The 12,981-nt window shown below is 39.5% G+C and overlaps 2 protein-coding genes across 2 annotated transcripts; both read left to right on the top strand.

Annotated features, from left to right (window-relative positions):
- Nucleotides 548–967, top strand: LOC109226413 (RNA-directed DNA polymerase homolog; the record flags this gene model as incomplete). Its single annotated transcript, XM_019391184.1, has 1 exon — nt 548–967. A coding segment is annotated over exon 1 (420 nt), but the record flags the coding sequence as incomplete, so codon positions are not given.
- On the top strand, nt 11,172–11,762 carry LOC109226002 (uncharacterized RING finger protein P32A8.03c-like). Its single transcript, XM_019390804.1, has one exon. It carries the CDS (start codon nt 11,172–11,174, stop codon nt 11,760–11,762), a length of 591 nt encoding a protein of 196 aa, XP_019246349.1.

Here is a 12,981-nt window from a genome sequence, read left to right as displayed (position 1 = left end):
GGGGGCCTTGAGACCCGTGTAGACTTGTTGCTCTTAGAGATGGTTGACTTCGATATCATATTGGGTATGGATTGTCTATCACCCTATCACGCTATCTTGGACTGCCATGCCAAGACTGTGACCTTACCGTTGCCAGGTATGCCTCGTTTAGAGTGGAGAGGCACTCTAGGTTATTCTACCTGCAGCGTCATTTCGTACGTGAAGGCTCGACGTATGGTCGAGAAGGGGTGTCTGGCCTATTTGGCCTATGTCCGTGATTCCAGTGCTGAGGTTCCTCCTATAGATTCTGTGCCTATTGTCCGGGAGTTTCCAGATGTTTTCCCTTCAGACCTGTCGGGCATGCCACCCGACAGGGACATTAATTTCTGTATTGATTTGGCTCCGGGAACCCAGCCTATTTCTATCCCGCCATATCGTATGGCCCCGCCGGAGCTGAAGGAGTTAAAGGACCAGTTGCAGGATTTGCTAGAGAAGGGTTTCATTAGACCCAGTGTTTCGCCTTGGGGCGCCAGTGTTATTTGTCAATAAGAAGGACGGATCAATGAGGATGTGCATAGATTACCGGCAATTGAACAAGGTAACGATTAAGAAGAAGTATCCACTGCCGAGGATTGATGATTTGTTCTACCAGCTTCAGGGTGCCAGGGTATTCTCCAAGATTGACTTGCGATCTGGCTACCATCAGTTGAGGATTAGGGAATCTGATGTCCCTAAGACAGCTTTCCGTACTCGGTATGGGCATTATGAGTTCTTGGTCATGTCATTTGGGTTGACCAATGCCCCAACAGCATTTATGGAGTTGATGAACCGAGTCTTCAGGCCATATTTGGACATGTTCGTGATAGTTTTCATTGATGATATTTTGGTATACTCCCGCAGCCAGGAGGAGCACGAGCAGCACCTTAGAGTGGTTCTTCAGACTCTGAGGGATAGTCAGTTATATGCCAAGTTCTCCAAGTGTGAGTTCTGGCTGAGTTCAGTAGCATTTCTGGGTCACGTTGTATCATAGAGGGTATTCAGGTGGACCCAAAGAAGATTGAGGCAGTCAAGAACTGGCCTAGACCAGCATCGGCTACAGAGATTCGGAGTTTCTTGGGATTGGCAGGCTACTACCATCGGTTTGTGGAGGGGTTTTCGTCTATTGCAGCCCCGATGACCAGGTTGACCCAGAAGGGTGCCCAGTTCAGATGGTCGGACGAGTGTGAGGCGAGATTTCAGAAGCTCAAGACATCTATGACTACGGCACCGGTGTTGGTTTTGCCCACAGGATCAGGGCCTTATACAGTTTATTGTGATGCTTCCTGTATTGGGCTCGGTGCAGTATTGATGCAGGATGGCAAGGTCATTGCCTATGCTTCGAGGCAGTTGAAGATTCATGAGAAGAACTATCCAGTGCATGATATAGAGTTGGCAGCTATTGTTCACGCCTTGAAGATTTGGAGGCACTATTTGTATGGCGTGGCATGTGAGGTGTTCAATGACCACAAGAGTCTTCAGTATTTGTTCAAGCAAAAGGAGTTGAATTTGAGGCAGAGGAGGTGGTTGGAGTTGTTGAAGGACTATGATGTCACCATTTTATACCATCCGGAGAAGGCCAATGTGGTGGCCGATGCTTTGAGTAGAAAGTCAGCCAGTATGGGCAGTCTTGCTTTATTCCAGTCAGTCAGAGGCCGTTTGCTTTGGATGTTCAGGCCTTAGCCAATCAGTTCGTGAGACTGGATGTTTTTGAGCCCAGTCGTGTGTTGGCTTGCACGGTCGCTCGTTCTTCATTATTAGAGCGTATCCGTGATCGGCAGTTTGATGATCCCCATTTGTGTGTCCTTAGAGACACGGTGCAACGTGGAGGTGCCCAGCAGGTTACCTTAGATGATGATGGAGTTTTGAGATTGCAGGGCCGAGTATGTGTGCCTAATGTGGATGGACTTCGAGAGTTGATATTGGAGGAGGCCCATAGTTCCTGGTACTCGATTCATCCGGGCGCCGCGAAGATGTATCAGGATTTGCGGCAGTATTATTGGTGGCGTAGAATGAAGAAGGATATTGTAGCACATGTGGCTCGTTGTTTGAACTGTCAGCAGGTTAAGTACGAGCACCAGAGGCCTGGTGGTTTGTTTCAGAGGATTGAGCTTCCCAAGTAGAAGTGGGAGAGGATCACTATGGACTTCCGTTGACTCGGAAGAAGTTCGATGCAGTTTGGGTCATTGTCGATAGGTTGATCAGCATATTTCATTCCTGTGGCAGTCTCCTATTCATCCGAGAGATTAGCTGAGATTTATATCTGGGAGATTGTTCTCCTTCATGGTGTGCCGGCATCTATCATTTCGGACTGGGGTACGCAGTTTATCTCGCACTTCTGGAGAGCAGTTCAGCGAGAGTTGGGCACACGGGTTGAATTGAGCACAACATTCCATCCCCAGACGGACGGGCAGTCCGAGCGGACTATTCAAATTTTGGAGGATAGCTCCGGGCTTGTGTTATTGACTTTGAAGGTTCGTGGGATCAGTTCTTGCCTTTAGCGGAGTTTGCCTACAACAACAGCTACCAGTCGAGCATCCAGATGGCTCCTTATGAGGCTTTATATGGTAGGCGGTGTCGGTCTCTGATTGGATGGTTCGAGCCAGGAGAGGCTCGGTTGATAGGTACGGATTTGGTTCAGGAGGCCTTCGACAAGGTCAAGATCATTCAGGATAGGCTTCATTCAGCGCAGTCTAGGCAAAAGAGCTATGCAGATCGTAAGGTTCGAGATGTAGCTTTCATGGTTGGTGAGCGGGTATTGCTCCGAGTGTCGCCTATGAAGGGTGTGATGAGGTTTGGGAAGAAGGGCAAGCTTAGCCCTAGATTCATTGGTCCGTTTGAGATTCTTGATCGAGTGGGAGAGGTGGCTTATAGACTTGCATTGCCCCCTAGCTTATCAGCCGTGCATCCAGTTTTTCATGTATCCATGCTTCGGAGGTATCACAGCAATCCAGCCCACGTGTTAGATTTCAGCACTGTCCAGTTGGACAAGGATTTGTCTTATGAGGAGGAGCCGGTAGCTATTCTGGACCGGCAGGTTCGTCAGTTGAGATCCGAGAGTTTTCCTTCTGTTCATGTTCAGTGGAGAGGTCAGCCTCCTGAGGCATCGACCTGGGAGTCCGAGTCTGATATGCGGAGCCGTTATCCCCATCTTTTCCCCGACTCAGGTACTTCTTTCTTTTGTCCGTTCGAGGACGAACGGTTGTTTTAGAGGTGAAGAATGTGAACACCCAAAAGGGTCATCACCTGTTTTCCTATTCATTCCGTGCTTCCGAGGCCTTGAAAACCTTATTTTTGGTTGCCTCAATTTGCGTGCGCAGTCCGGGCGCGTAGCCGGAAAGCCTAAATGTGAAATTCTGTGAAAAATGCTAAAATTTGGTATTAAAATGAATAAGTTTGACTTTGGTCAACATTTTGGGCAAACGGACCCGGACCCATGATTTGACGGTCCCGGAGGGTCCGTAGGAAAATATGGGACTTGGGCGTATGTCCGGAATCGAATTCCGAGCTCCCAAGCCCGAGGAATGAATTTTTGTGTGAAATTATTTTCTGGAAATTATTAAGGAAAATGGAAATAAAAATTGATTAGAACGTGTTGGTATCGGGCCCGTATTTTAGTTCCGGCACCCGGTACAGGTCTTATATGTGATATAAGATATTTCTGTGAAGTTTGGTTGAATTCGGACGTCGTTTGACGTGTTTCGGACTATAAGTTCTAAATTTGAAAGTTTATGAAGTTTGAAGTAAAACTATTGATTTTGAGGTTTGATTCATTGTTTTTGATGTTATTTTGCCGATTTGATCGCACTATTAAGTTCGTAGGATGTTGTTGAGTTAGTGTATGTGTTTGGTTAGAAGCCCCGAGGGCTCGAGAGTGTTTCGGAGGTGTTTTCGGGGTGGTTTTGGACTTAGCAAAATTGTAGAAAATCTGCAACAGGTGCACAGACCTTTTCTTCTTCGCGTTCGCACCCTCTATCTCGCGTTCGCGTTGCCTTAGCCCCCCTTCTACGTGTTCCCGAACAAGCTCACGCGTTCGGGAAGCCCCAGATTTTCCTCCTTCGCGTTCGCATACCATATCTCGCGATCGCGTAAGCTTATTGTCCTCACTCATCGCATTCGCATAAGGCCTCACGCGTTCGCGTAGGCCAAATCTTGGACCCCCCAGTATTTTCCTTTTCGCGTTCGCACTCGTCCAATCGTGAACGCGATGGCTTGTCAGCTCCTACCCTTCGCGAACGCGAAGGGCAATTTCGCCCAGTTATATTTTTAAGTTTCTGAACAGTGTGGTCGCGAAATTTTTATAAAAACATCTGAGTTTCTTCTTCTCCAAGGTCCTTAGGCATCCATTGAAGCTTCCTTTCATCAAGACCTCTTGGGTTAGTAAATCCCAACTCGTTTTCTTCATTTTCCATCATTATTTATTTAATTCCTAAGCCTAAATCATGTAATTTAGGGTAGAAATTGGGGGAAATGGGTAGAACTAGGGCTTTTTACTTTTTCTTGATTTAGACCTCGTTTTGGGGTCGAATTTGAGAATAAATTATATATTCGGGCTCGTGGGTGAATGGGGGATTTGATTTTGGTCCGAACCTCGTGTTTTGACCAAGCGGGCCCGGGGGCGATTTTGGGATTTTTGGGAAGAAAGCTTGGATTCCTATAATTAGACATTGAGTTTGATTTGTTTAGCATATATTGATATTATGAAGTCATTATTGTATATATTTGATTGAGTTGGAGCCGAATTCGAGAGGGAAAGCGGTTGTTGTGGATTGATTTGGCCGTGGAAGTCGAGGTAAGTGTTTGGTTTAACCCTAGCTTGAGGGAATAGAAGTTAAGTCTTGTTTGCTACTTGCTAATTGATCGAGTACGATGTATAGGTATGGTGACGAGTTTCTATACATTGGTGTCTAGCATGACCGTGAGTCCTTATGTTGCGGATATTTTTGTTTTGGTTATAACTTCCATGTTTGATTGATGACTTCTATATGTTGTAAAGGGTATGAGAAAGGAAATTGTGATATTTAATTTCGTGGAGCATTGGCTCGAGTTGGAATACAAATTGTGAGTTATATGAGATAAGTAAATCTTTGGAGCATTGGCTCAAGTGATAATGTAAATTTCGAGATGAAAGTGAAAGAAGAGAATGAGTTACTGAGTTGCTCCCTTGCCGGGATTTATTGTTTAACTGTGTTCCCTTGCCGGGACTTCTATTATGAACTGTTAATTCCCTTATCCCTTTGTCTGTGATTGTTGATTGGGTGAGGAAGAGTGTTAAAGCACGAAGGGTGATGCCGTGCATTGAATGATATTTGTGGACCTGGTTGCGCGCCGCAACAATGTTAAATGATATGGATCGGGTTGCACGCCGCAACAATGTTAAATGTTATGGATCGGGTTGCACGCCGCAACAATGATATTTATGGATCGGGTTGCACGCCGCAACAGTGTTGTTATATATTGGGATCGGGTTGCGCGCCGCAACAATTATTGATACAAGTGTGTTTATTTGGGTATTTGTTTCTTGTCCGCTGTAAATTCCAAGCTGCCCTTAGATTGTTATTCTGGATTTACTATTTATATTGTTATCTCCCCACAGCATGCTCCCCCTCCCATATTGTTTACTTGTCTTGTATTTTCAATTCCGCTGTATATATATAATTGTACAGGTTTATATGGTAGTCCAGTCTAGCCTCGTCACTACTTCGTCGGGGTTAGGCTAGACACTTACCAGCACATGGGGTCGGTTGTGCTGATGCTACACTCTGTGCTATTTGCACAGGTCCAGGTTTCGAGCATCAGCAGCAGTAGCATTAGTACGGGAGCAGGCCTTCAGTCCAGCGAGACCCGAGGTAGCCTTGCAGGCGTCCGCAGGCCCGACGTCTCCCTTATTCTCTCTTTTTAGTCTGTTGCCTCCTTGTATTCGAGACAAACAGCTTATATGTTCTTTCAGACATTTGTATTTAGTATTTCTTAGCAGTTCGTGAGTATTGTGACACCAGTCTTGGGTAGAGGTTTATATTGACTATTCCGTATTTTTATTCAGTTTCTATAATTAAGACTTCCGCTATTATTTAATTTCGTTGTTTGATATTGTTGCCATAAATTGTTAAAAAGGGGAGATTATATTTTTTAAGCGAAAAGTAATTAAGTTTGGCTTGCCTAGCTTCTACGAGTAGGCGCCATCACGACTCCCGAGGGTGGAAAATCAGGGACGTGACAAAGGTAAACTTTTATACTGCACTAGCATAATAACTACTATTGCATCTCAAGCCAGTCCCGATTTGGTGATGACATTTTCTCGACTTAATTTTGAAGTATCATCTTATTATGTGTTGGTTAGTGTTTATCTCTACTTGCTTTAAATTCATGAGATTTTGGACTAAAATTACATCCCATAAATATTATATTTAAGTACGATTGTCCTTACATAAAAGCAATCCCTTCTCATTTTAAGAAATGGTGCTAGTAACCAAATATATGAGTTATATGCAGGCTACATATTATGTTAGATATATAATTGTTAGTGTGATTCAGCACAACATGCATTCTGATTGAGAAACAATGCTAAGTTTTCCTTTTCTCGATGAACGTAAAAAAAATGTTCAGGAGCAATTTCTCCTCCAAAACATAAGAGCATTACTTGTACTACCAGTATATGATTTTTAAATTATTCTTGTACTTTCAACTAACATATTAAGTGAAGGTATAGAAGATTGCAACACTATAGACTTATAATTTACACATGTATTTTCTAAAGTGAATGTAATATATCTCGAATTTGCTCCTGAAATAGCAATATTTTGAAAGAGGTTTTAAGACGGTGGGTTCAAGTCCCAGTGCACCATAAGAGTAAGACATCGGGTTCAAGTCCTGACGCACTATGATGATAAGAGTTGAATTTGAGTACCAACTCATTATGGCCTAACATGTTTTTATATGGGTAAGACATTGGGTTTGAGTCCCAATGCATCATATTGATGATCTAATGATGACTAATGAAAAATAATATATTTTTCATGAAAAAACATGAAGCTTGTCCCACTTGATTTGCTCCATTCTTGAAGTGAATGTGATAGCGGTGCATAATAAATCTAAATGAAGACAAGTGGTTGACTAATGAATGTGGGCGTGCCAAAGACCAAAATAATAATAGTCATCATTATGGTAATTATAAAAAGGAGAACAATAATGGTTCTCAAAATAATCCTTGAAATGTGAAGGAATTGTGTATCAATATGGTCTATAAATATGAGGCACGCTCAGACGTTATAGTCCATTTTTTTTGAAAGAATGTGACTTGTGATAAGCATTGTAAATGCAGAATTATTCCTGAAGTGAGTGTGAAAATATATATGTGATACAAATTATGAATGTATTTATGCAGGGTTGAATAAATACTATAACTCACCTCTACGGGAGGTTTGAGAGAAATAAAGATAATGAATATTACAATGTGGTTACATGGATATGTCATGGTCGTGTACATGTGGTACGCCAAAAATATTTTTCCATGCCTTATAAAAAGTTATTAAAGGCAAACTTAAAGCAAGAAATGATTTTGCTTATGATGACTTTGACCATGACAATTTATTATGATATGATTTTTTCCGTGAAGGAGACATTTACCATATGAATGGTATGACAAAAGATCATGTAGTACAAAATTAATGAAGAGCTCCGGAAGAACTAAATGGTTACTATTCGGATTAATAAAATTGTTCATGACATTGATATTGTAGTAAGTCTTAAATGAAATTTATTGAGTTTCAAATATATTTTCCAAAGTGGTTGGCTTTTGAGACTATAAATGAAAGGAAGATCGATTACCTTCATATTACTATAACATACCGGGTAAATATGAAAGGTTACCCGATTTTTCTTCTATTTGTACTACAGATGTATCATGATGATGGAATCACATGCCAAGTAAACTAGAGGTTTACTGAAACAAATATTAGTTGACACGATCGGTCGGCCATCCCGGTTCAATTATGATGCGAAAAAATAATTTAGAATTCACATTGACATATATTGAAGAATTAGGAGATTCTTCGAGAATTCTCATGTACGACTTGTTCTCTTGATAAATTGATTACTATACCAGTTGGGGTTGGAATTATATTCCCTAATTTTTGGAACGTATAAAAGGTGACATATATATATATATATATATATATATATATATATATATATATATATATATATATATATATATATATATATATATGTGGGCCCAGTCACCTGCCATGTGGACCGTTTACTATTATATAATTTTAATAGATGCATATATTCTATGGTCACATGTGCGTTTGTTATCAACTTGTAGTTTGGCTTTTGCAAGATTGCTTGCTCAAATTATTAGAGCACAATTCCAGAATGTAAATTGTGATGATAATGCTGGTTTAAATCCAAGTTGGTTTAGTAGAAATTGTATGTCTCCAATTATAGCTAAACCATTGGTTATGAGAACAAAACTCCAAATAGAAATTTTGTATGAAGTGTATTATTTAATATACAACAGCACTTGTACGCATCTAGCCAACAAGTTACGATACACTCTCCCCATCACAATTGGTTCAGGGTCAGGAACCAAATATATTCATCTAGAAAAATGGATGTACTATATGATTTAATTGTGCCACCACAATGCACAAAGATTGGTCGCCAAAGAAGGTTGGGGATATGTGTTGGTGATCCCAACATTAGGGGGAGAAAATGAGCAGCTGAAAAAAGTAATACATGGAATGAATTATTATGAGTACACTTAGATCCTCGTACATGAAAATATGAACTTGAAGTTCAAGTGATAATTCATTTGCAAAATATTGCCATGCGCATTTGCTGACCCAAAACTAAATGTCATATTTCAGCTCTAATGCTCCAAATAGAATAAAGTCCACGATGGACATAGTCTATGGAACGCATGAAGCGTAATAGACTAATCGGTTCCAAAGATAAAACTCCTTGAAGAAGGAGAGAGAAAATGTTCAAGATGGTCATAATAAGGAGGCGAGTGCTTTATAAGAGCACAATGACATAACACTTCACAAGACCTCATGGGAGAGGCTGAGGTACCTGAAAATAAAGAGATAAAGAGATCTCAATAAATTATGTCTTTAGTGGGTAACGACGGAACCGATGTAAATGATCGTCGACGATATTGTTAATATAATGTAGCGTTCAATATTATTAATATTGACGAGGATCTTGAGCTCAAATCTGTCATGGAATTTGGACAGATAAATGATTGGCCAAATCAAAAAAAAATAAAAATTGACTTCACCTGGAAAATGCAAAGTTGGACGGATAGTCCCAACACCTGAAAGTGAAATGAAAAATCAAGTCGATCGACATAAAGACGACTTGTAGCACAAGATTTTTCATAATATTCCGGCATTAGTTATATGGAGATATGTTCTCCTATGGTGGATAAAATAATTTTCAGGTTTTAATTTCGCAATACATAAAAAACTCAATATACTTATAATGAAAATCCTTGAAGGATTTAAATTATTAAAGTTTTAGCAGATCCTTATGTGGATTAGAGTAATTATGGTGTACATGATTTATTTTTGTGTCTAGTGCAATTGATGGACTAATGTATCTTGCTAGAACCATAAGTATAACAATATTCTAGCGAGATATAGTTTTACTCCTATGTGTATTGAAATACGATTAGTGTTATATTGCAAAAGGAATCTATGATATGGATTTGTTTATTCTAACAGATACTGTCAATGTTTTGTTGGTTATGCAAATGCAGGCATTTTCTGAAGTTCATTCTGTATGTGAGGGTACTGCCATATTATTATTTCACAAGGCAGTCAATTGTTGATACTTATCCAAGTCATGTAAATATACTAGCAACTGATAAAGCAAGTGACTCAACACACAACAGATGTGTGACTTTTTCGTGAAGAAAATATTCCAATAATAGTGAAGGCGATGATATTTGTTTATCTCAATTGAAAGAAGGATATATTGAAGGAGACAAAATAAAGCATATATCACCAAAGTTCTATTTCAGACATGATCGTTGTTCAACAAATTTGTTCAAGTGATAATTTGACAAACTTCTTCACAAGGCATTGTCGATCTCAATAGTAGAGAAGTTATTATACAAGCTTGGAATTCGTCGTCTCCGAGAAACAAAAGTGATGTTTTCATCAGGGGGGGCAAATATGCGCTGTACTCTTTTTCCCTTAGCTAAGATTTTATCCCACTGGGTTTTCCTGGCAAGGTCTTTAATGAGACAGCAAGTAATGCGTATTACAAGATATGTGTACTCTTGTTCCTTCACTAAGATTTTTTCCTACATGGTTTTTTCTTAGTAAAGTTTTAACGAGGCACATTGTCTATAGACATCCAAGGGGGAGTGTTATGAAATATTACAATTATATTAGTGGATGTCTATAACTCCTAAAGAAGTTACTCCCACTACTCTTCTCCATTATGTAGATAACTCCCACTACTTCTCACCATTATAGTTGTAACTCCCACACCTCCATAACCTTCCCATGATCTTCCTCCATGATCTCAAATGTTTAATGTCATGTTTATGGAATTCTTTTGTATGTCTCTATGTAATCCTATAAATAGGGGGTTTTGGCACCACATCGTATATACTTGAATATACGAAAGAAATAAGAATCTCTCATCTCTTGCTCCCTACATTCATGTCTATTTTCTTGTTTTATATTATTACTTTGAGCTAAGTTTCGTAACAATACAACAATTATAATAATATTCCAATCCCACATTAGCAGTAGTATAACAATCCCGGAATAAACACTAAAATAATTAAAATGCCCCTTTTCAAGACTTTTCTTCCAAAGTACTTTAAAAAATTCAAAATAAAACTGATAATAAGAGTTTATCTCAACTTAATTAGTGTAGACTAAATACATTTTTATATTACACCTCGTATATCCCATTTCTAGTCCAATATCTAAGAACAAAAACATATTCACTTAACAATTCCATCATTATTTAACCCCATACCATAATTCCATCATTGGCCCGCAAAGATTTCCTAAACACTTGGGAAATTCGAATCCTTAAACAAGAGGGATTTGGTCTACGTACTCTCCATTACAAAAGCATGTCCGCTTGCCTTCAAAGTTTGTCTTAGGGCTTTAAGAATTAAAAGAGAAACCATGACTCTCAATCTTGAGTTCGACAGCAACATCTACTCCGACTATACCATCCTTACACCTTCACAGCTTTCCTCTTGCGGCAACCCTAACAATCCAGACTTCGTGGTTCAGTTTCGTGTCTACTTTTCTCATGACTCAACATCTATGTATTTATATACCTCAAAAACTGTTGTTTTAAGGTCCGATTCTATTATTACTGATCTCAATCGCTCCGCAATTCCGTTATTCGGATCTCTTGGCATATTGGAAGAGCATCAACATAATCTTGTTTTTGAGATATCTTCCTTTGCTCATGAATTGGCTTCGGTTAATTCAAATGCCGGTGAAACAATGTTTCCTATTGTCGTTTCTATTGTCTTCTATCAGGCGAGACGAAAGGAAGAAGCGGCAGCGTTGATTGAAGAACTTGGAAAAGTAGTGGTGAAAGAGGAGGATTATTATGATGAGGAGGAGTGCCCTATTTGCTTAGACAAACCTTCAATTGGGGAAGAAATAACATACATGCCTTGTTCTCATTTTTGTCACTCCCATTGCCTGCTTAAGTGGTTGGAAAAGAATGCTTCTTGCCCTTTGTGTCGTTTTCATTGCTAACAGTGCACGGGCGAAAATAGGATTTAGAATTTATGAGTTCAAGCTGAATTTTTGTGATTATACAAATTTAGAATTTAATATTTGTTGATATTCTTTGCGATGTTTTATGTGTTATATTGAAATCGAAACTTCTAAATTCTGATCAACTCGTTGCACAAAAGATATATCTGACTCTGAGTTCATTCAAAGAAATCGTGGATTCAACAATTATATATTCTTGTACTCAAGTCAGACCTTCTAATTAAATTGTATATTAGTTTTGCTAGAGAAAGTGAATTACAAAAACAATGATGATGAGAAATTGTATCAATCCAAGATTATTAGTCACTACTAGAAATTCGGTAAATACCGACCAAAAATCATCCGACCAAAGTTGGTCGGTAATGTAATCAACAAGTTGATCGAGCTGGTCAGACTTGCTTAGTCAAAGAAACTTTCACCTTACCGACCAACTTTGGCCGGTAATATGGACCCAATTTTTAAAATTTTAATAGTTTAATCCATTAACACTTTTGTAATACAAATAATGAATACACTAACATATACTATAACATGCTATATATGTAGTTAAAGTAGTACAACGAAGCGTGTGNACAGGCGACAAATCACTTAGTTTGCAAGGTCTACAATGGGAAGCTGCAGTGCTAAAGCAAGAGGAAAGAACAGAGGGGGGATACTAAAAAAGAAAAAGGAAAAGAAAACAGGAAGAGAGAGAGAGAGAGAGAGAGAGAGAGAGAGAGAGAGAGAGAGAGAGAGAGAGATATAGGTCAAACATTTTGTTTTTGATGTTCAACGATGCATTTGAGTAAGTTATAAGTCGATGAATTAATTTACAAACAGATATATTTGATGGTAAATTATATATACTTATTAGGATCTTCACAGGATCGGGTTCTTTTAGTGATTGATAGACTTGTGATTGTGGAAATCCCGTCGGACTTTGGACAAGGTTCATCTTAGCGGGTTGTTACATTAATAACGCTCCAACCCATACTAGGATTAGCATGATGCATGTACATTTCAAGTTGGAGTAGGGTTTCTAGAATAGTCTAGACTGGTACTCCCAAGTGGACAACTTGAGAGGGAAAGGCACGGGACCGTCGATTGCACCGATGATCGACTAGTCTACCGCAAATAAGCCTTTCTGGTTTAAAAGGGTAATTTTCGAAAGAGCGCAGACACTCATCAAGCGCCGCTATGTTGATAATTGGCACGAGTG

The sequence above is a fragment of the Nicotiana attenuata genome, chromosome 5 (genome assembly GCF_001879085.1).
Source record: "Nicotiana attenuata strain UT chromosome 5, NIATTr2, whole genome shotgun sequence".
Taxonomy (NCBI): domain Eukaryota; kingdom Viridiplantae; phylum Streptophyta; class Magnoliopsida; order Solanales; family Solanaceae; genus Nicotiana; species Nicotiana attenuata.
Note: the sequence above shows the minus strand (reverse complement) of the source record. Positions and strands in the feature narration are given on the sequence as shown.